This window comes from Camelus ferus, chromosome 8, assembly GCF_009834535.1.
Source record: "Camelus ferus isolate YT-003-E chromosome 8, BCGSAC_Cfer_1.0, whole genome shotgun sequence".
Classification (NCBI taxonomy): domain Eukaryota; kingdom Metazoa; phylum Chordata; class Mammalia; order Artiodactyla; family Camelidae; genus Camelus; species Camelus ferus.
In genome coordinates, this window is record NC_045703.1 from 20559753 (window position 1) to 20587380 (window position 27628).

General features: G+C 41.0%; 1 protein-coding gene across 1 annotated transcript in view; it reads right to left on the reverse strand.

The window, feature by feature from the left end:
• Nucleotides 1-864: 864 nt before the first annotated feature.
• The window catches only part of UBE3D (ubiquitin protein ligase E3D), a 261385-nt gene continuing 234621 nt past the window's right edge, over nt 865-27628 (reverse strand). Inside the window, exon 10 of the mRNA XM_032484518.1 lies at nt 865-1002. Coding sequence (XP_032340409.1) covers nt 997-1002 — 6 coding nt within the window. The 3' untranslated portion in view covers nt 865-996. The remainder of the gene's footprint in view (nt 1003-27628) is intronic.

The window sequence follows — 27628 nt, forward strand, 5'->3', positions numbered from 1 at the left end:
AGAAAACAACAGATAAGTGGTGTTTTTAAGTCCAGCTATCAAAACACCTCAAATTAGGTGAAGTTGGAGAAAAGAACTTTCCAAAGTAAGTCACTAAAAATGTCCTTTAAAAACAATTTTTGGCATGCCTAAAATACAATTTTCTGCACACACGCATTTTCAGAAATTCATTTGCTACTTCAAATGAGATACTCCATTAGTGATCTCCTTTGGCCCTCTACCCAGCAGAGGCAGATCACAGATGCCACAGGAGAATGGAGCTGGAAGGGAACTCTGAAATCTAGTTTCATCCATTTTACAGATGAGGAAACAGAGGCTCAATAAGGAGAAAAGAATGAAGGCATGAGAATCGCATTGGTTTTATGGGTGAAAATACAGGTTGGGTCGCCTGTATTATTCAGAATTAGGACCAAAAAGAATTACTTTCACATGGTTGAAAGAAAGAGAAAAAAAAAAAAAAAAAGAATTAGGACTAAAAGGGAAAGATTCTCACACTCTCAGACTTCCATATGGCAACACCCCTGTCAAGCTTAACCTTGAGAATGGATAATGGCCACAAGCTAGTGGGGCAGAAGGCAGAGAAGAGAGGGGTGTCCCCCACGCAGATGGAGTACCGGAACCCGGACACGGCCCCATGGGCAAAGACAGTTCAGCATCATTTCCCCCAAAGAGTCTTAGTTAAACGTTTTCAATCACCGCTTGCCTGACTTTTAATAAACAGGAAAGTTGATCATCTTTCTTCTGAGACTGTTATCTCTGATGCTAAAACAAATTTAAATCAGTATGCTGTGTCATTGTATGTTTTCACCCACGTATACAAACACAGGAGCAAACAGCTAACTCCGCCCACAGCCTTTACCCACCTCTCACCTCTTCCTCGCCCCTCTTCTCACACACTTGTGACAGCTGTGAAGATGCCAGGTGGTGTTTTCTGTCAGGATCCACTCATGCCCAGCTCTGAAATCTGTTCCCACGTGTTCTCCTGCCACAGATCTCCTACAGCTGAAGACAACAGGAAGAGAAAATAGAAGAGTTCATTAGACAAACTGAGCATCCCCTCACATGCAGTGATGAAAGTTTAACTCAGTTTTATTCCACTTCCAAGCACAAGTTTCACACAGAATTTGCTCCCGTGTTTTCACTCTCCCACTACCCATCAATCTAGGAAAAGGCTCTGGGACGTTTTTTTCCCCAGGCTTACTGAGGTATAATAGAGAAATGAAATTGTAAGATATCTAAAATATAAATGTGATGACTTGATATACATATACATTGTGAAAAGATTCCTTCCATGCAGCTAATTAATACAACTGTCACTTCACATACTCACACTTTTTCTTTCTTTTATTTTTCTTTTTGGTGAGAACATTGAAGCATTACTCTCTTAACAAATTTCAATTTTATGCAATACAGTTATCAATTATGGTCACATTTTACACAGTAGGTCCTCAGATATTACACATCGTTAAGGCTAAAAGTTTGCACCCTGTTACCAACCTCTCCCTATTCACTCCAGCCCCCATCCTGTGGCAACCAATTTTCTACTTTGTTTCCATGAGTTTGATTTTTTTTTTAAAGATTCTACATATAAGTAATACCATGTAGTATTTGTCTTTCTCTGTCTGGCTTATTTCATTTAGCATAATGTGCTCCAGTTTCATCTATGCTGTTAAAAATGACAGGATTTCCCCTTTTGAGGGTTGAATAATATCCCTGTGAGTGTGTCACATTTTATTGAACTACTCATTCATTAACGGAAAATTAGATCATCCACATCTTGGCTATTGTGATTAACGCTACAATAAACATGGGAGTACAGATGTCTCCTGGACATAACATTTTGGGGGTTTTTTGGATATATACCCAGAATGAATTGCTGGATCATATGGTATACCTGTTTATAATTTCTTAAAGAACGTCCATACTACTTTCCATGGTGGAAAAAAATTCCCACCAACATCGTACAAGGGTTTCCTTTTCCCCATATCCTTGCCCATTTTTGAATTATTTTTGTGTGTATGTGGCAAGGGGCTGTTGTTTCTTTTTTGTTTGGGGGCTTTGGGGTTTTTGTTTTTGTTTTCTTTTGTTTTGTTGGATGGTGGGAGATGGTGAGCCCCAGGGAACAGACAGGGTGAGTGTTTGTGCCCTTGGAAGCAGCTGCTCCTGATTTGCTATAGTCTTGCTAGTCTCAAGGACACAAGACTCTGGCTTTCAGAGCGGGATGTTTTGGGGGCCTGGTCCTCAGGTGGGAATCTTAAAACTCAGGAAGCTAAGTGTGGGTTCCAAACCCTCCACTCCTCAGGGAGAAGCAGGGAGTTGGGAGCTCCCCTAACCTCATCCCACAGCTTGTATGGTGCTGTGCCAACGTTTATGGCAAGAGTGTGTTCCAGCCTTTCCTACTCATTTCAATGTGGGTATTTTCTCATTTTTCCATTGTGTAGGAGTCACTCAGCTAGTTTCTGGATTTCTCTCAGAGGTAATTGCTCTGTGTGTGGCTATAGATGTAAAGCTGTCAGTGCGTCTGTGGGAGGAGAGGCATTCAGGAGCCTCCTGTGTCAGCATCTTGGTCAACCTCTCTCTCCTCCAGAAAGTTTTTTTTAGTTCCCTAGGAATCTCTTTATTTCCTGGGTCCTTCTTGCAAACAAAAACTTTACAAAGCTTGAAAGAGCTGAGAGTCAAGTTGGGAGAAAGGGCAGAAGAAATCCATACACAGAGCATACCAATATTACAAAGCAGTTTCTGAGAAGTGATCCTTTTCAATAAATGCTCGCTGCTGCTCCTGCTGCATCTCGGGCTCTGTGATGGGCGCTGAGATACAGCAGTGAAGACACGTGCCTGATCCATGGACTTTTGAATCTATAGACAATTGACTAAGACTAAATCTTCTAATGAAAAGAAATGGTCTAGAATTAAGGTTGAAATAAACTTTATCACCTGCTTTGGATTTGAGGTCAAGACAAACGTTACCACCTGAGGTGAACCAGCATTTGCTCATGGACAAACATTTGTAGAATTAAAATGTTGCCTTTTCCCCTTTTCTGCCTCCTCTCTAGAGGGGCTAAAGCTCTCTTTATCATTTAAATAACTTCCTGAACCTAAGGCAGTATCAGAAATATAGTACATATTCAATAAATTCTTGATGCATAAAAAAAAAATGAAGAAACAGCTGCTCTAAGATTTACTTTTTGTATTTCACCCAGGAAGGTCCAGGAGCCCTTTAAGATCGAAAGCCAGCACAGGATTGACAGACACAAAATAAAGATGTGTCAAAAGAGCAATGCTGGGAAAGGCATATAGACGATCTGCTCACTAGAACTTTGATTAAAGAGAGTGAATCAGGTGGTGGACAAGCCAAGGTGAGAAACAGAAGGTCTGTGGCCCCATCCCCTGAGTCTGACTTCTTACTAAGCCTACTGTGTATAAATTTCTAGCTGTCAATATTCTGGACCACTCTCTTCTAAGCCCTTGGGATCTTCCAGCTGCCCTGAAATCAATGCGTTGCTCATTGAATTCATCTAGTCTGATTCCTTTCTTTGACTCTGCCCAGTTCCTCCCTCGGGCCCAGACACTCATCAGACCTTTCCTTGATGGCATAAACTTCCCTCCACAGGAAAAGGACACACAAATCATAAAAGGAGCCAAGAAGGCAGACAACAAAGGAATCATCCTAAAGGTAAGAGAAGTAACGCAATGTACTATCATGCAAGGGATGTGCTGTTAAAAGGGTGAGGCAGGGCGGTGGGGTGGAGGGGGAGACTTCCAAGTAAAGCGCGAGTCTTTACAGAACAAGAGCTTTGGAGACAACGTGCCAGATTTGCTCTTGTAAACAACTCTGCTGTTTACCAAGTGTGTTAACTTGAACCAATTACTTCATCTTGGGTCCTAGAGCTTCCATACATAAATAATAACAATACCACTTATCCTCATGGCAGTCCGTGAAGACTAAATAAGTTATTACTTTTAATATCTGGCACATAGTATGTTCTCTGTTAAAGTTGGCTAATATAGTAATACTAATGTCACTTCGATCCTTGACCCTTTCACAAGTGCATGAACACACGTAAAAGGTCTTAAAGTTTGCATTTATAATTGCCCAGTTTTGCCATTTTTCTTTCCAGGGGACACAAAATACATTGCCTCCAGAAGAGAATAGAGGAAAGGAGCCTGCTTTGCCCTCTTCATTCACAATAACACATGCTCCCTCTAAGAGGGAAAGAGTTTGACAGATTATGATGTATAGTCCTTGTCAGGAGTGCAAAACAACCTTGCAGTAAATCAGTTTTTAATTTGTGGTTTTGAAAAACTGGGACTATGCTTTAAAATTTTCTGAAATTATTCACTGGTGAGGATGTGATTCTAGGGACATAACTCTCTCCCTTTCCCCAGTGGCAGCAACTCCCCAAAACAGAGCAAGCAGACCTGGTCTTCATGTTGTAGATGGGGTACTGTGGAACCTCATCTTCCAACCTGTAGGCGGGGTAGGCTCCCCTCCAGGGGAGTCCTTTTTGTCACATTAAAAGAATGGTAGCTGTGGCTCTGTCCAGCAGCGGTCGGAGCTGAACGCACCTGGGCTGCTGTTTCTGCCCTCACATGGTCTCTACTCAGTTAATGCCCCTGAATGATAGCAACAAACATGAAATGGGAATGGGAAAGGACTGGATGTAAGGGATGGGGGGTAATCAAACACAGGTGGGTTTTAGATTTTTTGAAGTTAATGCCAGAGTCAGTAACAAGAAAAGACCAGAAGATGAGTTCCTGGGAGGGGTGACCCCCTGGGCAGAGCACAGGAATCTTGAATGGGAGCCTAGAAGCTTCAGATGGTGAGAGTGCCAAGGAGAGAATGAATGAAAGAAAAATACAAATCTTGTCCAGAAAAGCCAGGCCACCAAAAGCACCAGGAAAGACTGAGTGACACATGGAGAAGGCAGAGTCTCTAAAACTCTCATATAGGCTGTGTGCCCAGAAAGTCTACTTCAGGAAGACACCTTTAGGAGATATAAGAGACCTCTGGGGCCAGCTGGCTGAACAGTTTTAACCCAGAACCAAACGGAGAAGGGAGCTTACTTGTTCGGTAAGCAGAAGTGCTCAGGGAGAGCAGTGCACCAGCTCCGGGGAGACTGGAATGTTGGTTGTTTGCCTTGCATCCATTCCTTCCTTCTTTCTTCCTAACAAAATCTCAGTATCTTTCTATGGATTTTTTTCTTCCCCTATAACAGTCTCTGAGAAGGATGAACCCATCCCCAGTTCCTCCAGTGGGTCTTAGCTGTCTAAAAGCAATCCCATCCTCCTTTCCAGAGGGTGGGAAACTGTCACATGACCCACTGTGACCAGGGAGAGGCTTCCTGGGGCTTCTGCTAAAGTTCCTCCTCACCTTCTGGAAGACATTCTGGATCTTCCTAAAAGATACAAGGGCCAGAACCTGGGAATTAAGTCAGTCCACTAGGGAGAGAAGAGCTAAAGAAACACAAATATAGGGAGCAAGGGCCACGGGATTAGGTCACCAGAAGCCATCCTACCTTTGACTTCTGATTTCACAAACTCATAAAATCTTTATGGTTGAAGCCAGTTTGATTTTGATGCTATTGTCATAGGTTTACACCCTGGAAAAGAAGGAAGAGGTGCAGGAGAAAGAGGAAAAGGAAGAGGAGGAGGAAGAGGAGGGAGACAAGGGAGATGAGGGAGAAGACGAGGATGAAGAGGAATTGTATGTAAGACTAAGAAGAATTATTGCAACTTGCAATAAATCAGCACTTCAGCTCACGTCTAGCTGACTTTGAAAGCCTATCTTTGCCCACTGATATCTCGCACTGCCTGTCCACAATGAGGAGCAGAGAGGACAGCGCTCTTCATTTCCCACCTGAGTAGGGTGTGCCTGGACCTCCACACTGGCTGGCAAAGTAGGCTTTTGCTTGAGAAACAAAGGGCTGTATATAAAGAGGAAGGGAAAGAGCACTGATCCTGGAACCCGATCTTGAAAGGAGAAACCCAGATCCTATGGAGGTGGGAGAGGCAGAAACTGCTGGCGCTCCTCCTGCTCTGTGGCTTCCCTGGGTCGTGTTTCATCACAGTGCACGTTCTGGCAGTAATGGGAAGAAAACTGCCAGCAACTCCTATTCTCAAGTCCTTGGCAGAAACAAGTTGATGGAGAAAATAAAATGCTACCAGTGGATGCAAGTATGTAGAAAAACTGATCTATACACTTTTCCAAAAAGAGCAAGGAAAGTTACACCCTTACCTTCATTTGTATTTTCCTACCCTTTAAGGCAAGTGAAATAAGACATATATTTCCCCCTTTGAGTCATGGCAATTCAGTATGAACATGCTTTTTTATGCACAAAGTACTTTTTCCTTAGAAAATGATGTATTAAATGCATAGATAACTTGCTTATCAAAGGACACTTTGATAATCCAACAGAACACTCCATTGCCAGATATGCAGTTACCTAAGATGGAGTTAGCACAAGTAATACAGCTACCTGAGACAGCAGTAGGTGGAAAGAGGAAAAAGCATCTATTCTAGAGCACAGATTCCCTCCCTGCCCATCACAGAAGGGTACCACCGCCCCCCAAGGCAATGGAAGACCAAGATTCTGATTCCTCCAGCTCCTGACAGGGAAGAGAGGAGTGGGGAGGTGGAGGAAGGGAGAGCACTCATGAACCTCCCATGATGGAGCTCCCACCCCTTCCCAGGATCAGCGGGTCTGCATGCCAGCACGTGGCCTATGGTTCTCCAGATTACACACCACGATCCTTCCACTCTGCATTTGTGCTCATCAGTTATCCCGTCTCACTGTGAATCTGTGATCACAAACCTCAGGGGGGCCCCAGTGCTGCCTGGCAGTCCTGCTGTATTTCCCCTACGCTATTCATTTCCTCGCTCTCCCAGACAATTATTCCATTCACTCTTCTCACCGTAGGCCTCCAACCTTCCCTGCCCTCCTCATTCTCAACTAATGGCTTTGCTTCTTCCTTCAGTGAGAAAATAGATGCACACAGAAGAGAATTCCAAATCCTCCCATGAGCAAATTTACCAATTGTTCAGATGTATCAACTGTCCTTGTGCTTATCTAGCCAACCTCTCCCCTTGGACACAGGATCTCATCCCCTCTCATCTGCTCTTAATTATGAAGGAGCTTTAAGGGATTGGTAGACTCTTGAAAACATATGCAAAATGTCCCATGTATATTTTTCCTGAGGAAACATTCATAGTTTTCATAAAAATCCCAGAGGGAACCAAGACACTTAGTCCCACCTTTTTTAGAGCTAATAATAATAGCCGTTAACATGTGCCTAGTTCAAGCATGAATGAGCTAAATGAATTCTCAATGCAATCCTCCAATAAAAGTATTACTGAGGTATCACAGGTGAGAGAACTGATGCTCAGAGGCTCATAGAGTTTTGATAACCAGTTCAAGTTCATACAGCTTGAGCTGTAGGGCTGGAATTTGAGCCCAGACAGATGCTAAAGCCCATGACACTAATATGGCCTCTATGTGGTCTAGGAGAATTGGGATGAAGGATTTAGGATTATCTTTTCCTTCCCCTCACCTTATCTTTGGAAAACATATATGAAAATGCATATACAAATTCTCAAAAAGAAAATGCTACTTTACAATCAAAATTACTCTCATAAAACACAAGGCTGGGGGAGGTGAATGGCTTTACTTCTTAAGTAATTTAAATGATCTATTGCTTTCTATATCGTGCATCATTTTTTAGTGAACTATTATGAGATATTATGCAAATTAAAAGTTATCAGCCCTCTGTAAATAACAAAAAGTACTACAAATATTTAATCAGTGATTTATAACAGCTCAAGTGATCAAAGAAGGTAATTTAGCCTGTTCCTTGAATTCTGTCTATTTGGACAATTAGAAGACTGTTTGGTTTCCATTTAAAAATGCCAAAATGCGAGGCACTAGGATACATCCTTACCTGTTACATCTTGGCTGATAATTTAATCTCACGTTATATCTACAGGTCAAGGGACGAGTGCTCAGGACATTCAACTGCCCTGCCTTGAAGCTCACTTGTCCTGGTTCTCAATGAAGAAAACCAAATATTCTTCTGAAGATAAGATGGCCAAGATATAGCCACCTTCCCCTTGTTTCATACTATCTGATCTTCATTTCTTGATGTGCAGAAGTCACAAGCAACATATCCAACTATTTGGAACAGATAGAATCATGTTCTTGACTTTCTGTAATTTGTCAGAATATACAGAGTCTCTGAGAATTCCCATTTCGTCATGTAGTAGGTGTGTTCCTGCCTGTAAGATGAAAAGGACTTACCCCAGAAAACCAATCCAGGAAGAAATCTCAACCCTCACCCTGTGCTTCTTCTGCAGACGGGTTTCTATATCCAGGAAATATGTGACCAGGAAATTTCAGGCAATTCTTCAGTCTTAGCTATCACTTACATCAATACCTGGGAAGTGTCAAATCCACCCCCAAATTTATCAAGCCTCCGATTAAGTTCCTTTACCCCCTACAGTCCATACTCCAGATACACTGAGCTTTACCACTCTGCAAAACCACTCTGTTAACGCTAGATTTGTTGCTGCCTCTGCCTGGAACACCCTTCCCTTCCTCTTTTTCCTCCTTTATTTGGCCAATTCTTCATCCTTCAAACATCACCTCAGATATGCTTTCCTTGGGTACCCCCACCCCAGCTCTGGGTAGGTGACATCCAATGGCTACTCAGTGCCCTGTTTACTCTCATTTTAAGAACAAACTGTTCTTATGGCCTACTCTGTCCCCGTTGCTGGGCCACCATTCTTAGGACAAAGAACTATTTCTGCCTTGCTAACTTTCATCTTTTGCTGTAACCCAGTGCCTGGGTTAGAATAGATGATAAATTAAAATTACTTGTTGAAGGAATGAATGACTGTCCTCATTGATCATTATCCTCTATTTAGGGCTACATGCCTGTAGATGCATGTAGGAAAGGAGTGTGCTGAAGTAAGTAGTACAGGGACACAGAAAAATTTAAAAAGAGAGAGAGAACAAAAAGCCTTACCTCCTCTCTATAGGGAAAAGAAAGGTATATTTATCAGGTAAAAACTGCCCTTCAAAGATAAACATTTCCCTCTTCATCTTTATTTCCATTCCTCCTCCTAGATCGCTACCTTGCTGGTCCTTATGATATACCCTCCTCCTTTCTCATCATTTTATTTTTGCCATATCTTCTACTGCCAACTCCCGATCATTCTCACAGCTTGCCTTTCCCCCTTCTGTCTTCTGATACCACTTTCATCGATTCAAATTGTCTGTTTCTATTTGGATGTCAAACCAGCATGAAAATAATTTTGCAAACAAATGTGGTGTACAATACATGCCTCACATTAATTTATGCCTTACAATACCTACTAGGGTAGCAAGATATGTGTTCTGTGTGTAGTGAATCTCAACACACCATATATAACAAAAGATCAATAACAGATTTCATCTGGCTAAGATGGAGGGAATAGATTTATGATCAAACCTGAAGCAATATGCACACACCAAAAAATAACACATAAAATACATAAAAGAATAGTTTTAAAGACACTGGACATCAAGCAATGAAAGCCAGTAGTCCCTAACAGCAATGGCACCCAGGTGAAGAAGTGAAGAAGTTCATAGCCTCCCAGGGCACAGAGTATGACAAGCGCAGTGATCCTGGCATTGAACGTGGCTGCAGGAACTGCTGACTTCAGTGCCATGTAGTACCTGTTGACCCACAGCAGTAATGTGGATAGTTCATGGACCACTTCTTCTTTCCCCACTCAACTCAGTTCTGAATTTTGGTCTCCTACAAATGCATCTGATTGGCAAAATTTAAATTGCATCCAAAAGCCTAAATACAAAAGTTTAGAGAATATAATTAGCCTTCAAGCTTTTGCAGCCAAGGAAGAAACAAAGAAGTTACAAACAGATGTTGAACAAAACAATCTACTATATGTTCTATATCAATAAAAGTATATATTAGGAACTTCCTGAAGATATGTCAGTTGGAATATCCTTATGTTGACACTATCACATTATTCAGAACATACTGGAGTCTGGATTCTATTTTTATCCATGCATGTGGGAGATTCCCCTGCCTAGAGAGACAACCATAAATATTGAGTTCCAGTTCAAGATGGCAACTTAGGAGCATCCTGAACTCTTTTCTTCCCGTAGACACTCTGAATCCATAGCTACATACAAGAAAATTTCCTCTGAAAGAAACCCAAAAATTAGATGAGTAACTCCTATACACTGGACAAATGAGGAAAAAAAATGACATTGAAATGTGTAGGGGAATCTGAGACACAATCGCACCATAAGCTCCACCCTTGGTACGGCAACCCATTGGGAGGAAACCCACCATTCCATGCAAAGGGTTTAAACCCCATATCTGGCATCCCAACTTTAACTGCACCCAAGAGACTATTCCCCAAAACATATAGCTTTGAAAGCCAAGAGGGCTTGCATCTATGAGACCCATGAGGCGATAGCAAATTGAGAAGCAGTTCTAAAGGGCTCCCACAGACTTACTGGGGCTACATCCCAGAGCCTAGGACAGAGGCACCTGACAGAGACCCAGTCTTTCTGTGAAAGAGACATATTTGCTTATCTTAAAGCATCAACCTAAGGGGCAGAAATCTAACAACACATATCTGTGGACCTACTGAAACACTACAAAGACCACAGGGGCCAGTGAGTGCCATCTTTGTGTTCTTCCTCTGCCTTGCTCCAGGTCTCCAAAAAAAGGAACCTGAGCACATTTCCAGAGCTCTGGTTTTTATGGCTGCCACCCAGGGGACAACACTTGATTGTCTAGCTCTGTGGCCTGTGGGGCTTATGTTCACAGATCCCACCGTACCAAAACAAATGGAGAAAGAGTTCTTAACCTTCTATCCCCCAGGGCACAGTGGAGAGGCAGTCAACCGAAACACCCAGTCTTCCTGTGACAGGCACCTCTTAGCTTACGTTCATAGCTGTGGCCTGAGGGACAGGCTCCCAACATACATCTAGGGGAAGACTACGATACACTCCAGAGTCCATGGAGGCCAGTGGGTGCCATCTTCACATTCATTCTGCCCCGTGCCAAGGCAACGGTATCTCCAGGAAAGGAGCTTGTGCACATATCTGGCTCCCCAGATTTTGTGGCACATCCCTTGAGAGCTGGTTCTGGTGTTCAGTAGGGCTTGTGTTCATGGTTGCAATGGGACTGTAGCAAACAAAGAAACAGTTCTTAACTGGTTATCACCCCAGGGCTCAGCACAGAGGGAGCAGATAGAAATGCCCATCTCCCATACTTTAAAAGCTGCAAACTGAGGTCCTACCCTCCAATCAGCCTGAGCCTAGCTGCTATTGGAGATCCTCCCCTTAGAGACACTGACAGGTCATGACACACCCTCAACAACTGGGAGCTATTAAAAAATAAAAGAAAAAGCTGCTTGAACAATCACAGAGGTTTGAGAGGCAACCAAGAGCTCAGACAGGGTTGAACAACAAGATTTATCTCCCACGTAGGACCACTCCTAAGACCAGGAGAGGTGGCTGTTTTATCTAATGCACAGAAACCAATACAGAAAATTAAGAAAAACAAAGAAACAAAGGAATATATTCCAAACAAAAGAGCAAGATAAAACCTAAGTCAAAGATCTTAATGAAATGGAGATCTACCTAATAAAAAGTTTAAGCTAATGATCATAAAGATGATCACTGAGGTAAGGAAAGCAATTCATGAATAAAGTGAGAATTTCAACAAAGAGATAAAATATTTAAAAGTACCAAACAGAACACAGGATTGAAGACTACAATAATTGAACTGAAAAAAGTCAATGGAGGGGATCAATAGCAGACTAGATGAAGTGAAGAAAGCTTCAGCAAATGTGAAGACAGGGCAGTGTAATGCATCCAATTAGAAGAGCAAAAAGAAAAAAGAAAGAAAAAGAGTAAAGATAGCTTAAGAGACTTATAGGACAATGCCAAGCAGACCAAGAGTCTCATTATAGGGATCCCAGTAGAAGAAGAGAGAAAGAAAGGTGCAGAAAACTTATTGAAAGAAATAATGGTTGAAAACTTCCCTAATTTGGGAAGGAAACAGATATTCAGATCCAGAAAGCCCATAAAGTTCCAAATAAGATAAATCCAAGGAGTCCCACACCACAGCACATTATAATTAAAATGTCAAAAGTTAAAGACAAGAAGAGAATTTTAAAAGCAGCAAGAGAAAAAAAAATTAAGTACAAAAGAAAAAGAACCCTCCTCAGACTATGACTAGATTTTACAGGCCAGAAGAAAGTAGTACAATATATAAAAAGTTAAAAGAAAAAACCATCAGTCAAGGATACTTTGCCCAGTAGTAGTCCTTCAGAACTGAAAGAGAGGTAAAGAGTTTTCCAGACATGTAAGAGCTAAAGAAGTTCATCACCACTAGACCATCATCACTTACAAAAAAAATGTTAAAGGGACTTCTTTAAGCTAAAACAAAAGGGCACTAATTAGTAACAGGAAAACATATGTCCCATGAAAGAATAAGTATTATGATAAGGCAAATATATACTAATTCAGAATAATCTGTTTTAAAGATGTTAGGTTAATCACTTATGAAGCTAGTATAAATGTTAAAAGACAAAAGTAGTAAAAACAACTACAATAATTTGCTAATGGATACACAAGCTAAAAAGATGTAATATCAAAAATATAAAACATGGGGAGGGAGTAAAAATGTAGAGCTTTAGAGTGCATTCAAAATTAAATTGCTATCAAGTTAAAACACACTGTTATAAATAGAAGTTGTTGTACGTAAGCCTCATAGTAACCACAAAGCAAAAACCTTTACTATAAAAAGATAAAAAGAAAGAAATTTAAGCATACCATTACAATGAACTGGGGTCCTTCAGTGGGAGGGTGGGGAGGAGGAGGAAATTTTAGGTGAGAAATCAGGAGTTATTTGCAAAAATAATTTAAAATAATGTTATTGAGACAGGAGGGAAGGGGGCAAGGCACAAGCATTAAAAGAATGACAGAGCCATTGAGGATACAATATAAACTGGTTAGAACCAACTAGGCCCAAGATGGCAAAGGATCTGACTCCCAACAGAGCTTGAGATTCATTATACACTCATGTAATACATTAGCTGCCAAATGACACACCACAGGCATCATGACTGTTCCCAGGCTGATCACGAAAGGCTAAAAAGTGGGCAGGGGTCCAATTCCTGGAAATCCCTGCCCCTTCCCCAAAACAGTTGGAATAATCCTCCCACTTGCTAGTAGATGAAATTCTGTCTATGGAATGTGTATCTCTCTAAATAAACTTGTTTTCACTTTACAATGGCTCGGTCTTGAATTCTTTCCTGCACAAGACAAGAACCTACTCTCTGGGAACATTGTGTACACTTTTCTACATCTTTGCCTTCCTCCTTTTTCACTTAACTTTCATTTGGTCCAATCCTGACTCCCACTCTGTCTAAACTATATACTGTCTCATCTCTTTTTTATATCCAAAGCTCAAAATGTTTCCCTACAGTTATATTACATTACTATAAAATAATGTACCTATACACATGTTCTAAAGATCTGAGAAAAGACACATCTGCCTATGCCTACAACTCCTGGGAAAGACCTTAACAAGCATACCCACAAGGAAAGTTTTAGCTGTTGTCAATGTCCTCTGGGGTGTAAGTTGGCAGTTAAAATTTGGTTTAGTCAAATTTCTGAGATGGAGTGGGCCCTGAAGTTTTAAGGATCAGGCCAACTGAATTTGAAGAAGTAGCCAATCTTCTCCATTAGTATTCTTGCATATAAAATGATTGCATAACTTAGATTCTGTAAAAATCAAATGCATTTCTTTATTTACATATTATAAGCAAGGCTCATTAGATGTTCTTTTTATTTTAAAAAATGCAATTTTTTAGAGAAGAGTTGAACTTCTGACCCTTCTTCTCATTTTAACACGAGGTTTTCAGATTTCTAAAAAGCCGTACTGAATGTTTAGGTTTTTCTAGTGGCTGATTTCCATTCTAGAATTGATTTGGCTAATCTGTTTGAAAATACTCTTCCTTCTGCAAAACATGTTAGAATAACGTTCCCTTCCTTAACCCCAAAATGACATTGGAATTTAACAGCTTTAGCAATATTCATTTCTTAAAAAAAAACAACAGGGTTATATGACTTAAATTAAGAGAAAATGTTTTGTATCTTTATCAAATTTTCTTTAGCAAAACAAAATATAATTTAAAGCTGAAAAATGAAAGAAAAACTTTAGAGGGAATTTTTAAAATAATAAAATATAAAGACTAAATGAAAATTAAAGTCATTTTATAGATATATATAATAATAGGACAGCTAGCTTAAATATTACTTTCATGTCCTTAAGATGGTGCCAATCAAACCTCTTCATTAAATGATAAAAGTTAGAGATATCATGATCAATGATTAGACTAAATTATTTCAGAATAGAAGTAGAGACTCACCATCTTGGATTTTTAATGGGAGGATGTCAGGGAGAAAATAAAGTGTCATAACAATGCTATTGATAAGAGTTTGCTTTTCTGTACCAAAATGTTGATGAAATGAAAGAGGCTCTTCATCTATTAAAAAAGGATTGCATGTACATAGTGAAAAAAACAATGTCTGCCTTAGAAAAACTGATTAAGATGTGACGAAGTTGGGGCTACAATAAAGCTTCAAGAGAAGAAAAAGTCAAAAAGGAACATATAAGCTCCTCTCGACTCAGGAAAAAAGAAGATCAGAAATATATTTTTCCTTTTATGATAGTGAGCTTCTGAACAATGTTTTGCTTCCCAGAAAAATTGAAAGCAAAGGAAAAAGCATTTCAAAGTGACAAAAAAATTCCCCAGCAATATTACAGAGTAGACTGATCTTATATACATAGCAATATTTTCCTGAAGACAAGAATTCATCTCATGCAAATAAATATCCTACTTTATTTTTCTGCTAAATTCCTTTGCCTTTAGTTGTTTCAAGGCTTTTGAAGCATTGCTCAATTACATAAGTTGTAAAAGCAATTGTTCGTGTGAAAAATTAATGATGTTTATAAAATTATGTTGATATACACTGAGACAAGCTCAATTTTTTATAAAAATGTAATAACTTACTAAACCTCTCTTATAAATACATTTATTCAAAACATGTAAAGGTCTAATTTATCTTAATAGTATTAAGGTAATATTAACTTGATCATCTACATAATACTCACTTGAACAGTAGAATTTTTTTCTATTTCACTCTCTTAATCTAAAGTTTTTTCCAGTTTTATTGAGATTGAATTGACTATAACATTGTACTAGTTTAAGGTACCCAACATACAATTTGATGTATGTATATATTGCCACAATAAGTTTAGTTAACATCCATCACCCCACATAGTTAACAAATTTTTTTCTTGTGATGAGGACTTTTAAGATGTACTCTCTCAGCAACTTTCAAATATACAATACATTATTGTTAAGTATAGTCACCACGAGGTACAGTACATCCTCTAGGGTCTCTTTTATAAGGGCATTAATCCCATTTGTGAAGGTTTCACCTTCATGACCTAATCACCTCTCCAAATTCCCACTTCCTAATACCACCATATTTGGGATCAGGATTTCAACATATGAACTTGGTGGGGAACACAGACATTCAAACCATAGCAGTGCTAGAACTGACAAAAGCTAGAGACTCAGAATAGAGGAGTCTAGGGAAGACACCAGAATGACTGCCTGGCTCCTGAGAAATTAATCCTGGCAATTGAATTAGGGTAAAACAGGTTTTAATGGGAAGCTGGAGTTTCATCATGGAATTTTCCAAATTTAATTCACCTGTTGTACGTCTGACTCACAACTTGAAACACAGGTCTGAAGTTTAGCAGAGTACTAGGGATTGGATAGATATGAGAGAAATATTCACCAAAGAGGAAAAGATTTGAAAATCATGGGTACAGTAAAGATTGCCCAGAAAATATGGAAAAAAGGCTAAGGATACAGCCCTTGAAGACCACATAAAAAGGACAGATTAGATAAAGGTGCTATAAAAATGTGTGGGAGTCATCAAAGAAATAGAACACCCCAAGAGAGTTGTGATCTGAAACCCTGGAGCCCAAAGAAGGAATGACTTCAACCTAGAGGGGAAGGATGGTGGGACAGTAAATTTTATGTTCACTTCACTAGGCTAAAGGATGCCCAGATGATGGGTAAAACGTTATTTCTGGATGTGTCTGCAAGGGTGTTTCTGGAAGAGATTAGCATTTGAAACGGTAGACGGGGTAACGAAGATCGTGCTCTCCTAAAGCAGGCGGACGTCATCCAATCATTGCAGGGTCTGAAGAGAAAACAAAGGCAGAGGAAGGGGGAATCTGTGCTCTCTCTTGAGCTGGGCCCTCTGTCTCCTGCTGCCCTCAGACATGCCTTCTGACTTTTGCAGAATTACAGCATGGGATTTCCTAGTCCTCTGGCTTGCTGTTAGCAGATCACGGACCTTCTCAGTCTCTGTAATTGCATGAGCCAATTGCATGCGTGTGTGTGTGTGTGTGTGTGTGTGTGTGCGCGTGTGCGTGTGCGTGTGCATGTGTGTGTGTGTGTGTGTGTGTGTGTGTGTATATACTTATATATATGTTTTGTTTCTCTGGAGAACTCTGACCAATACAAAGGGTCCTCCGAGAGGACAAGATGGAGGGTTGCTAGAAAATTTGTGAATCTCTCCAAGTCTCCTAACAAAACAGAGAAATAGAACCAAAAAGGGTTAGGGAGGAGGGAGAGAGAGAGAGAACATGGATGAAAAGGAATCCTCCAAAAATTAGTAGGGGTAAGAGCAGGTCTCTTCCCTGTCCCCTCCCCTTCCCCCAGGAGCCTGACCCTGCAGGAAAGTGGCAGAAGCAGAGGAGATCTGCCGGCACTGAGCTGGGGAAACTGGGAGCAGCCCACCAGGAGTCACGCCCAGAAGGAAGAATCGCACTCCAAGTGGGACCTGCGACCACATTAACCTTTGGGGATCAGTGGGCTCTCGTGAGGGAGGATGTGCAGAAGGGCTTGGGAACCCAGGAGGGCTACAAGGAAGAGGGAGGGCAGGGCAGGAAGGGGTCGATCTGAGCAGCCACAGTCAAGACTCTTGGGATCTCAACTAAACCCCTTCCAGATGAACAGAGCGGCACCCGGAGGTAACCTGTTGAGAACAGAACCCAGAAGGGGCATGCAGGGGATAAAGGAGACAGATGTAAAACTACTCATGAAGGAGGGAATCAGAAGTGGCTCTAGGAAGAGGCTACATTTTTTAGCGCCTGGCAACAGCCATGAGGCTGGGAAAGCTTTCCTGCACCCCACCTCTAACAAAGGAACTCCTACAAATACAGGAAAACTCATCATATATTGCCCTGAGTAACAGGGTGGTGTTGGAGCCCCATGCAAATATAAGAAAAAAGGAAGAATGGCCCAAGTCATATACCAGGACAACTACCACAGCTGAGGAAAAAAATAATATATGGTCCAAAAGCAACTGATGACTGTAATCTAGTATTTCAAAATGAGATTAAATAAATTAAGAAAACGGGAGAAGCTGTGAAGGAACAGCATAATACTCACAAATGATGCACTGAGAACACAGAAGGGTATAAAAACAGAGATGGCAAAGCTCATAGGCTCCTAAACAGAAGGGAGAAGGCACAGAAATGGCAGAGAGGGACACTGGAGACACATGTCACAGACAGCACTGTTTACAAGCAGGTTCTCACTTAGAGAACAAATCTGGGCTAAGTTCCCTGGCTAGTTAAACCAGTGTGGCTCTGTCTCGGATTTGCCCTGCCTACGTTTGCTTGTCTGCATCCACGGCTTTTGTCCCCACCCACAGCATTACGTAGCCTCTTCTGCATCATCCCTCAGGTGCTCCTTCCTGTCTTTTATTCGCTCCCTGATACTCTCGAAGCCATTCTCTACACATGTGTCATTCACCTGCAGAGCCCATGGTGTCCAGGCTCTGCAAAGAATAAGTCTTAACCTTAACAGCTTCTTTGTTCCCTCAAACTCCTCCATCCCACCTCAGGCAATATGTAATTCAGACTTCGGCTACAGAAGTGACACTTGGTAACAGACGACAGTTCCCCTTAGCAAATGATCTGAGGATAAATGGAATAAATGGGACCTGGATGATGTCATATGGCAGATGATGCGGGTTTTAAAAATGGGGGTCAGGGAAACTCCCTTTCATGTATGTTGAACTGACTTTAAGTATACAGTAACTGGAATAAGTGAAGTCCAGATAGCATGCATATCATATTTAGCTTCTGTGCTATCATGGCAATGACAATTAGAGAGAGTGGTGGCATTACGGGGTTCCAAGTATGCCAGGAACTCCCGAGGGATGCATTCTCCCCCTGAGATCTCCTCTTTCTGTCCACTGTACCATCTCCCAACAGCCTGGCTCTGACAAGGCAGAAAACTCCATTGCCAAGATGTGGTACCATGTTAAAAAGGCTAAGAGAAGTCAGTGGGGGAAAAAAACTCCCCATATTTCAGCAAAGAATAATGCCATCATTCTTTCTAAGTAAGAAACATCTCTGATTTGGTAAACCAGGTTGTAGAAATCTTAATTTCCCTACCCTTCTGCCCTACCCTTTATTTTTAAAGTTCCAGTCTGAATTTTCCCCTTACTTAGAAATATTAAAACCACCTTGACACTTCGAAAGCTATGATGATTTAGTTAGCACATAAATCTGAACTTAACCTCTAAACCAAGAGTTTCTAAAGCCTTATGGATTTTATCCTACAGATGACAGCATGTCCTCTCAAACAGCTCCCTGCCACTGTATGGATGAGAGCTGGACTTCCGAGGATTAAAGTTGGTGACAATGAGCTTCCAAATTTGCTCATAAAAGTCTAAGCAAAGTTCAGGTAACATGATCCAACACCGACAAAATGAGATGGCATTTCTGATCACACTGCAGAAGCTCAGCAAGACCATTCAAGGTACTCTGTGCGGGTTGCAATAGTACAGGCTGCAGATGTCATGTACAAGCTGGGAGAGACCTACCGATTTTAATTTAGCGGGATAAAAAATTGTGAGAATGGCACCCAAATCCAAACCAGAAAATGGGTCGGTCAGTGGAGGTGGGGGACAAGCGCAATCAGGATGGTTTAAAATAGTTCATTTTCCATATAAACAAATGTTGATGCATGAGAATGTCAGTGCTGACAGCCTGTTTCTATAGTAATATCCTAATAGCTTGGAGACCTCCTGGGGAAATTATTTCTCTCTCTCCTTTATCTGGTGGTATGTGAAACCAATCACATCCAAAATAAAACACTGAGAGCAGTACAAAATGTAAGTGCAGAGGCAAGCAATGTGTTATATGACTACCTCTTGATCCCAAGGAAGAACTGGGAAAGTGAGCTTGTTTTTTGCAGCAACTTTTGTCCTCTGATTTGCACAGAAGAACGAAAAAAAAAAAGCCTCCCTTCTTCCTTTTTCTGCTGTCAGTGAATTTGAGAAAAGGACAAATACTGCCAATAAGAGCAGAGAACAGAGGGCTGTAACATGTGACATTACCAAAGGCTCTTTTCCCGTTAGCCTCCCTTCTAGCTTAGAGCTCAAGGTGTTTTTGTTTGTTCAGAAGCTCTGTTTGTAAAGTTCAGTAATTATTTTAAGAGGAATAGCTTATCAATCTAATATGAATTAATACAAACATTATTAATACATGTAATATCCCCCATTGTTGCTTAAATTAACTGAGTTCCGTATGGGGTCCTTCAGTTTCATTAAGTCAGAAGACTGCCAGCAACAAAGCTTTTCCTGAAATAAGTCAGTAACTCAATTCTGCTGCAGCTGCTATAGGTGAAAAGCAAGAGGAATGCCCCTCCACACCCAAAAAAAGGACTGTTTATTTTGGGTTTAAATTTCATTAAAGCCAATTCCTGTTTTCAACTGCCTTGAGAATAATCTTCCTGTTTAGTACTCCAGGCAGAGCCTAGAGGCAGTGCAGACCTGGCAGCTGAGGTGGGACATTGTTTTCTTTTCAATCGGAATTAAGACATTGCTTCCCACTTTTCCAATAACCTGGTGGCTGAGAAGATGTCTAGTAGAGATTGCCAGGTGGTAAGGTTATAGCAGCCGCGACCGCAAGTCTTTGATGCAAAGATTCAGGCGATATGAGGTATAAATGCAAGCTCTGCATCGTGATGGTGTGACTACAGACTGCAAGCGCTGTGGGAAAAAATGCAAAAGAAGTCATTGCTAATTACTTAGAAAATGCAAACGTGGTCTTTATCAACAGGCAGGAAAGACTGTTCTGTTTGGGAGAGAGGAGGAGGAAATGAAGGGACCACTTCAGCCAACATCCTGCACTATCTTTGTTGTTGTTGTTGCTGTTCTCAACAGAATACACAGGAATACGTTAACAGCATGGGAGCAAGGCAGCAATGTCATTATCCACAGGAGTGTAGAAAGTGTGTGAAAACTGTTTAAGTCACGGGAAATTCAGGTTAGCACGAGATTACAAATACCTCTTCCCTCCCCCCAACATCAGAGCATGAGCATCTTTGCAGGAATTATCAAGGCATACAAATACAGTCGTGGCATCAAGTACAGCCTATAAAAATGGACTCAAAACAAGATTCACAAGAAACAATTTGTGGCAACACAGTTTAGCCTGTTATGAAGAAGAAAGCCGGGTGAGTACCTTTATGCACTTAAGCTGTGAGACAAGAAAATCAAACTGAAAGGATTTGATAAAATCCCTAAATGAAAGCTTATAGCCCTTTCCTTGGGAAAAGCAAAGAAATAAGCCATTGACTTTTTTTTTATCCCTAACTTAGCCAGCATCCAAAATGCAGTGCAAGGCATAATATTTATCCTCCAACTCTGTGCACAAATACAGATTTCCATAAAATCAATTAGTCTTAGGGGTGGAAGGGGTCTTAGAGGTCACGAAGCCCAGCTTCCCACCCAACACTCCCACAGCCAGGAGATTATCCAGCCTGTGTTCCAAAACCTCTCCTTGGGGAGCTTAACACTGTGAAGGCAGCCCCCTTGCCCTGATGAAGAGTGACAGTTATTAGAATGTTCTAATATTGGGCTGAAATCTGCCTCCTGGTAATTTCCACCCACTGGTCCTAGTTTTGTCCTCTGAAGCATTTCAGAGTCTAACTCACACATTATCACCATGACAACTCTTCAAATATTTGAAGGCAATGAGAGCCTTCTTCACCCAGGCTGTCCATCCCCAGTTATCACACCTCTTCACTTAGAGCTAAACCCTCCATCCCCTCCAGGAGACCCTCCTTTACTATATGCTCTTTGGTCAATGCCCATGTTAAAATACACTGACCAGAAAGCAATACAGCATTACATTTGGGTGCTGATGTGAAGGCTTCTGCCCCTTTCCAGGAACACACATGTTCCTACATAAGGAAAAGAATTCTGTTCACTTTCCTAGTAATGCCTACCACCAGAAGCAGAGGTGGATGGACTCAGCACTGACATCCCAAGGATAGAAATTTTTCATAGCAAACATTATATTATAAGATTGACTTCAGTTTTATTCTATAAATGGTTTCAAGCATTCATGATATAGAAGGCTTTATGCTAAAGGATACGGAAATACAAGATTGAGTATTTTTACATCAAGTAGGAAAATTTTTTTAATGCCTAAATAAACTACAAAACAATATAGAAAGAGATAAGTACCCTAAGAGATATATACAGGATTATAAGATACAAAAGAAGAGGAAACCTCTTCCATGGAGAAGTCTGGGAAGACTGCCTGGAGGACACAGGACACAGTAGGATTTGAGGGTCTCTCCAAGGTGAGATTTTAGTAGGCAGAGAAACATGTTGGGAGAATGAGGGCTTCCAAGATAGAACAGACAAGTGAAAAAGGAACTAGAGAAAGAAAAAAGGATGATGTCACCAGGAAAATAACAGCTCAGTCAGAATGAAGTGCACAAGGTGAAAAAAGGAGGGAGGAATGGGCTATAAAGCCTTCAAAAGCCTATTTGAAGAAGTTGGATATGTTTTAACAAATGCTTATCAATTATGCTAATTATATAAAGTTGACAAATCACCCAGTCATGGCTGGTGACTTTGTTTACTTAGTGTGGGAATCTCTAAGATACTCATTTCTATACTCTTAATATAGTCAAATAAAATTTGGCCACACAGAACCTGTTAGAATGGCCATCATGAAAAAGATAAGAGATAACAAATGCTGTGAGGATGTGGAGAGAAGGGAACCCTTGGGCACTGTTGGTGGGAATGTACATTGGTGCAGCTGCTATAGAAAACAGGACAGAGGTGCCTCAAAAAGTTAAAAGTAGAACTATACAATCCAGAAATTGCACCTCTGGGAATATATCCAAAGGAAACAAAAATACTAGCTTGAAAACATATCTGTATCTTCCTGCTCATAGTAGCATTATTTACAATAGCCAAGACATGGAAATAGCCTAAGTGTCCAACCATGGATGAGTGGATAAAGAAGTTGTGCTATACATATACAGTGGTGGAATATCGTTCAGCCACATGCACACCAAAGAAAAAGAAAAGAAAAACAAGGAAATCCTGACATTTGCAACAACATGGATGAACATTGAGGGCATTATGCGAAGTGAAGTAAGTCAGACAGAGAAAGGCAAAAACTGTGTGATGCCACTCACATGTGGAATCTAAAAACAAAACACATAGAAAAAGAGATCAGACTTGTGGCTACCAGAGGCACAGGCAGCAGGGGAGGGGAGGGGAAATTGGAAGATGGTATCAAAACACACAAAATTCTAGTTATAAGATAAACGAGTACTAGGGGTATAATCTACAACATGATGACTATAATTAACACTACTGTATGTTGTATATGAAAGCTGTTAAGAGAGTAAATCCTGAGTTCTCATCACAAGGAAAAATTTTTTTCTTTTTTTGCTTTTTCTTTTTCTATTACATCCATATGAGATTGATATTAGCTAAACTTACTGCAGTAATCATTTCATAATATATGTAAGTTATGCTGTATACCTTAAACTTACACAGTGATATAAATGTCAGTTGTAGCTCAATAAATCTGGAAAGAAAAAAAACTAGAGGTATAGTATATATGAATATTTTTGCAAATACAATAATAACTAACATATTTTACTTTATTTCATACTACCCATGCCAGGCACTGTACTTAGTGCTAGACATGAATGAACTCATTTAATATTTATAATGTCCATATGAAGTAGGAACTTCTGTTTTCCCCTTTTTATAGAAGAAACTGGGGCACAGAGAGGTTAATGAACTTGCCCAAGATCACACAGCTAGTGAGTGGGAGAGTTAAGACTTGAACCCAAAGTTTGGTTCCGGAGCTAATTTGCTACACCATGCTGCCTCTCACATTAAATATGCAGTTATTTGTTCTAACAACCTGTTTATAACCTTATTTATTCAGACTTTTTAAAAGCTGTTTTTAGCCTACAGGATGAGCTAAAGCAACTTCTTTGGTGTATCTCTATCTGTTCACCTTCCGGAACTCTTACACTATTCTAGATACTGATTAAAGGGCTCATTTAGTGTGCTGAATCCCAAGAACTCTGAATCATCATGGAAAACAAGTCATTCCTCTATGGCTAACAGAAGGATAACTTATGCGTGGTAAAAATACATCTATAGATCATATACAGTTCCCGTCATTCCTCCTCTAGATCAGCGTCTGTAATTAAGGGAAGCTAATCTCTCTAAGCTGCCTCTCCCTCCCCTCTTCCAGGATGGCTCACAGTTGAACAGCACTAGACAGATAAAAATGTAACCTGCTGTTAAAGTCTCCAGGAAAGAAAATTCCACAGCCACCCCCAAGGTAACAAATCCCCTGACCTGACCACTTGGAGTCATGCCTATTCATCAAATGAAAAAGTTTATTTACAGACTGCCAATGAAAGGGCTTTGTCCTGATTTCCTGGGGGGCCCCCAGGTCCCTGAAAACCTGCTTTGTTCTGCCGCAGCTGGTGCCTGCTCATTGAGGATCACTTAATTGGGTTGTGACCTTGTTTTCTGGTCCTGACTCCTCTGCCACCAAGGAAACTTGCTATAGTTGGCAGACCCAGCCAACAAGACTTAAGGGAAGTCTGTCCCCCTAGAAGGAAGTACTATCTTCACTGACCAAAAAGCTGGGCAGACAGATCCAAGGGTGTCCCAACCCAGGAGGCATGCCCTCTTGGTAAGTCCTACCTCTCTACATCATCTGAGCTGTCTGTTCTGGTTGACCCATCTTTGGGGGGGGGGGGGCACTGACTTATCAAGTCCTCAGAAACTTACAGGGCTGGGCTACACTGGGTGAGAGAGCCCCAAAGTCTGAATTTCAAGAAGCTTCCACACTCTTGTAGTGAACACTCTTGGGCAGATTCTCAGGGCTCAGCTGGGTCTTCTGCTTCCTTCCATGAGCAAGGAGACGAGCATAGGACACAGTCACCCTCCCATCACTTCTTAAGTCCGCCCACAAATTCTCCTGGTGTTGCTGGAGCTGGGAGGCGACTATCCCAACATGAATGACTCCACTCAGAACAACAGACTTTCAAATCACCAGCCTCTCCGGACTCCAACCAGCACCCAGGTGGTTGTCAACTCATGACTGAGGTGCAAGGGTGCTTTCGTTCCTCTACAGGCGAGGGGAGGGCACAGCAAGAAGTTAACGACTGCTTGAAGAAGTTGCAGGTCGTGAAATCCAAGCTGCACCTTGAGAATGAATGGGGGTAGGCGTGAAAGACAAGAGGGGATCGAATGGTCTTGTCGAAGGAAGACTCTTGAAACGAGACACTAAGATATAAAACTAGACGCCACATGAGAGACATAGTTAGACCGTTCTAACAAACCGGGTGCCTTTCTCTTGTTCTCGGTATCTACAAAGGAGCAGACTGTGGGAAGAACCTGACAAGCTGCTGTCAGAGATTGGGGGGCGTGTCCTGAGGGAGAGGGCTCCGCCCCTTCTCAAGACCCGAGCCGGATGCGGCTCCGAGAAGGAGTGAGATTTCACCTCAGTAAGACGGAAAGTGCATACGGAAGGTGCCAAGCTGTGGAACTGGAAAGGATGGTGGTTCTATTGCACGTTCCTCTTAAATCCACTTAGAATCCACTGTAAGTACGTACAAAAGGATTCCCACAGTGACTGCCCTCGACCAGCCCACCACTGTGTGTGAGGAATACACTATGTTTTTATTTTTATTTACTATTATTATTACTATTACTATTATTATTATTTGCTAAGGGACAACATGGAGATTGCTGGCTAATATAAAATACTGCTGAATATTATTCAACGTACATTGCAGGCAAGAAGGAGCCAGCACAGCAAATATTTACTACACCCCTTTTGTATGCCAGGGCCAAGGCCACAGCACACATCAGCTTTTATTTTGAAGGCTCTAGTTCTAGCTTGCCAGAACAGCCACCTTTATTGATCACCTGCTCGGAGCCAGACTTGGTAGTAGCTGCCATATTATATAAATCTTAATCTGCACAAACACCACCTGAAGAAGGTATTACTCTTCCTATTTTATGGATATTGAAATGGGAGCACAGAGGGTGAATAACTGACCTAAATCACTGTGCTGGGTTTCAGAGATGGACCTGGCTCTGAGAGCCATTACCTCCCAAGCCCCATGTCTTGCCGCAAGCTGCCGCCCTGGGGAGGGCAGGCAGGTGAGCTCTGAGGGATGCTCTGACCCAGAGCACTGAAACCGAAGTTGAATTCAGGAAAGACCACAGATGCAGGGGCTGGCTCTGGGCAGCAGCATTTTTTCATCCTCATCTTCTAAGTGAAGATGCTTTCATTTCAGTATTCTCAGATACTGGATATCTAAGGATACTGAAAGAGGAATGGGCCCCAGACCCTGGGAGGCCAAAGTGACCCACCTTCTGGCCCTGCCTCTTTCTTTAGGGGCAGAACCTCGGTCAGCATCCCCTCAAGTGTGTCTGAGGAAGCGAGGTTCCTGAGAAGTAACTTTTTCAAAAAGTAAAAAATCTTGTTTTAGTTTTGTGCCATGCAGTAGTTCAAAAAGTCACCTGATCCTTTTTCCCATACAACACCGAGCACCCCACAGAAATGACAGCTTACAGGACACATGGTGACACAGGCTAAGGAACCCTCTCACTCCAAAGCAATCCCAACATCCGAGGTGTGGATTAGCCTCTCGGGTGATGATTCCACCGGAGCCTCTGGCAGGTGGTGTGGGTGTGAAGATACAGAAGAATACCATATTTTGATGACTGGTGGAGGGAGTCACTAACTCCTTGGAGCCTCACTTTCCTCATCTATGAAATGTTAGAAGCCTGAGGTCGTTCTGAGGATTAATGACAATAATGCATTGAATGAGTATAATATAACAACCTGACACATAATAAGACTGAAGGAATGTTAGCTATTAGCTTTTTAAATCAGATTCAATGCTGGAGGTAAAAATTACATGAGACATGGGAAAATACTTTAGGAACCCAATAATACTATGTAAATGTCAAGTATTAGTTGCTGTCATTATCGGACACTTCCTGGTCTCTGTGAAATGCTGCAGTTTGGGTATATTTTCCGTGTGCACAGAAAATACTCAGTTGTTGAAGACTAATTATTCAGCTTGTTAACGGTTCATTATTAATTTAGCCCTGACCTGCAATGGAAAGAAATAAAAATCTGCCTCCCCTCCCCTCCTGTAAATGGGAATTATTTTTCAAGAGGCCATTCCCTCTGGGAGTGAGACGCGAAGCACTTGGGTAGGGGTCTTTGTAATCAATAAAGTGTGAGAAAACCAAGACCATTTATGCAGATCATAAGAAGGTTTTAATATAGTAATCCGCAAAGATCTTTAGAATTTTTTGTTCAGGTGGTCAGTTTCTAGCTAAGTGACCATATGCTAGAATTTCAAGTATCATGGGAAAAAAGTCGAGACATTGTGTATACATAAGCATATATGTACATATGTAGTATACATATATGCATGTGTATATTTGTATATTAAACTACAATTTTTTTTTTGTTCTAAGAAAATTAGGTAAAATTAGGTAAGTTAGGGATAGAAAATCTGAATTGACATTCAGGGGACATTCAAGAACAAAGCAGAGACCATTCAGTGATGCGAGAGGAGAGAGAAAACAAATCCAGCCTCCATATGATTCCAACTTTGCTGCAGCATTGCTGACTCAGGGCTTTTCTTTCTTCAAAGAAATGTTTGCAGTAGCTCTTATATTTCACAAGCTAGCTTATGCTTAGTGTTTTATAAATTCAAAATAAGAATACACATTTTTTAAGATGCAAGAACACACCATAATACTGAATAGTGCTGAGAAAGCACCATAATTTGGTACAATATATTTAATGTATAAGAAAAGAACTTTTCTGAATACAGTTTGGATAGTTATTATCTTAGAACTTGAGAAAATACACATAAACTAAGATATTCTCAAATATAACTATGTGGAGAAACCAAAATACTTTATTAGGAGCTAAATAAACACTCATAAATAAATTCTACCTTTTCTTACAACCTGCTTCCCAACTAGATGGACCATTTCTTTCAGGTTAAAATCAACAGCCCTTTAAAATGCATTAACTAATATTGGACCCATTTGAAAACCCCCCAAAAGACGAAGCTGGGAGAGGTGAGTTGCAAGTAGTTTTCTGCATCCTCTGGAATAGCCCCAGG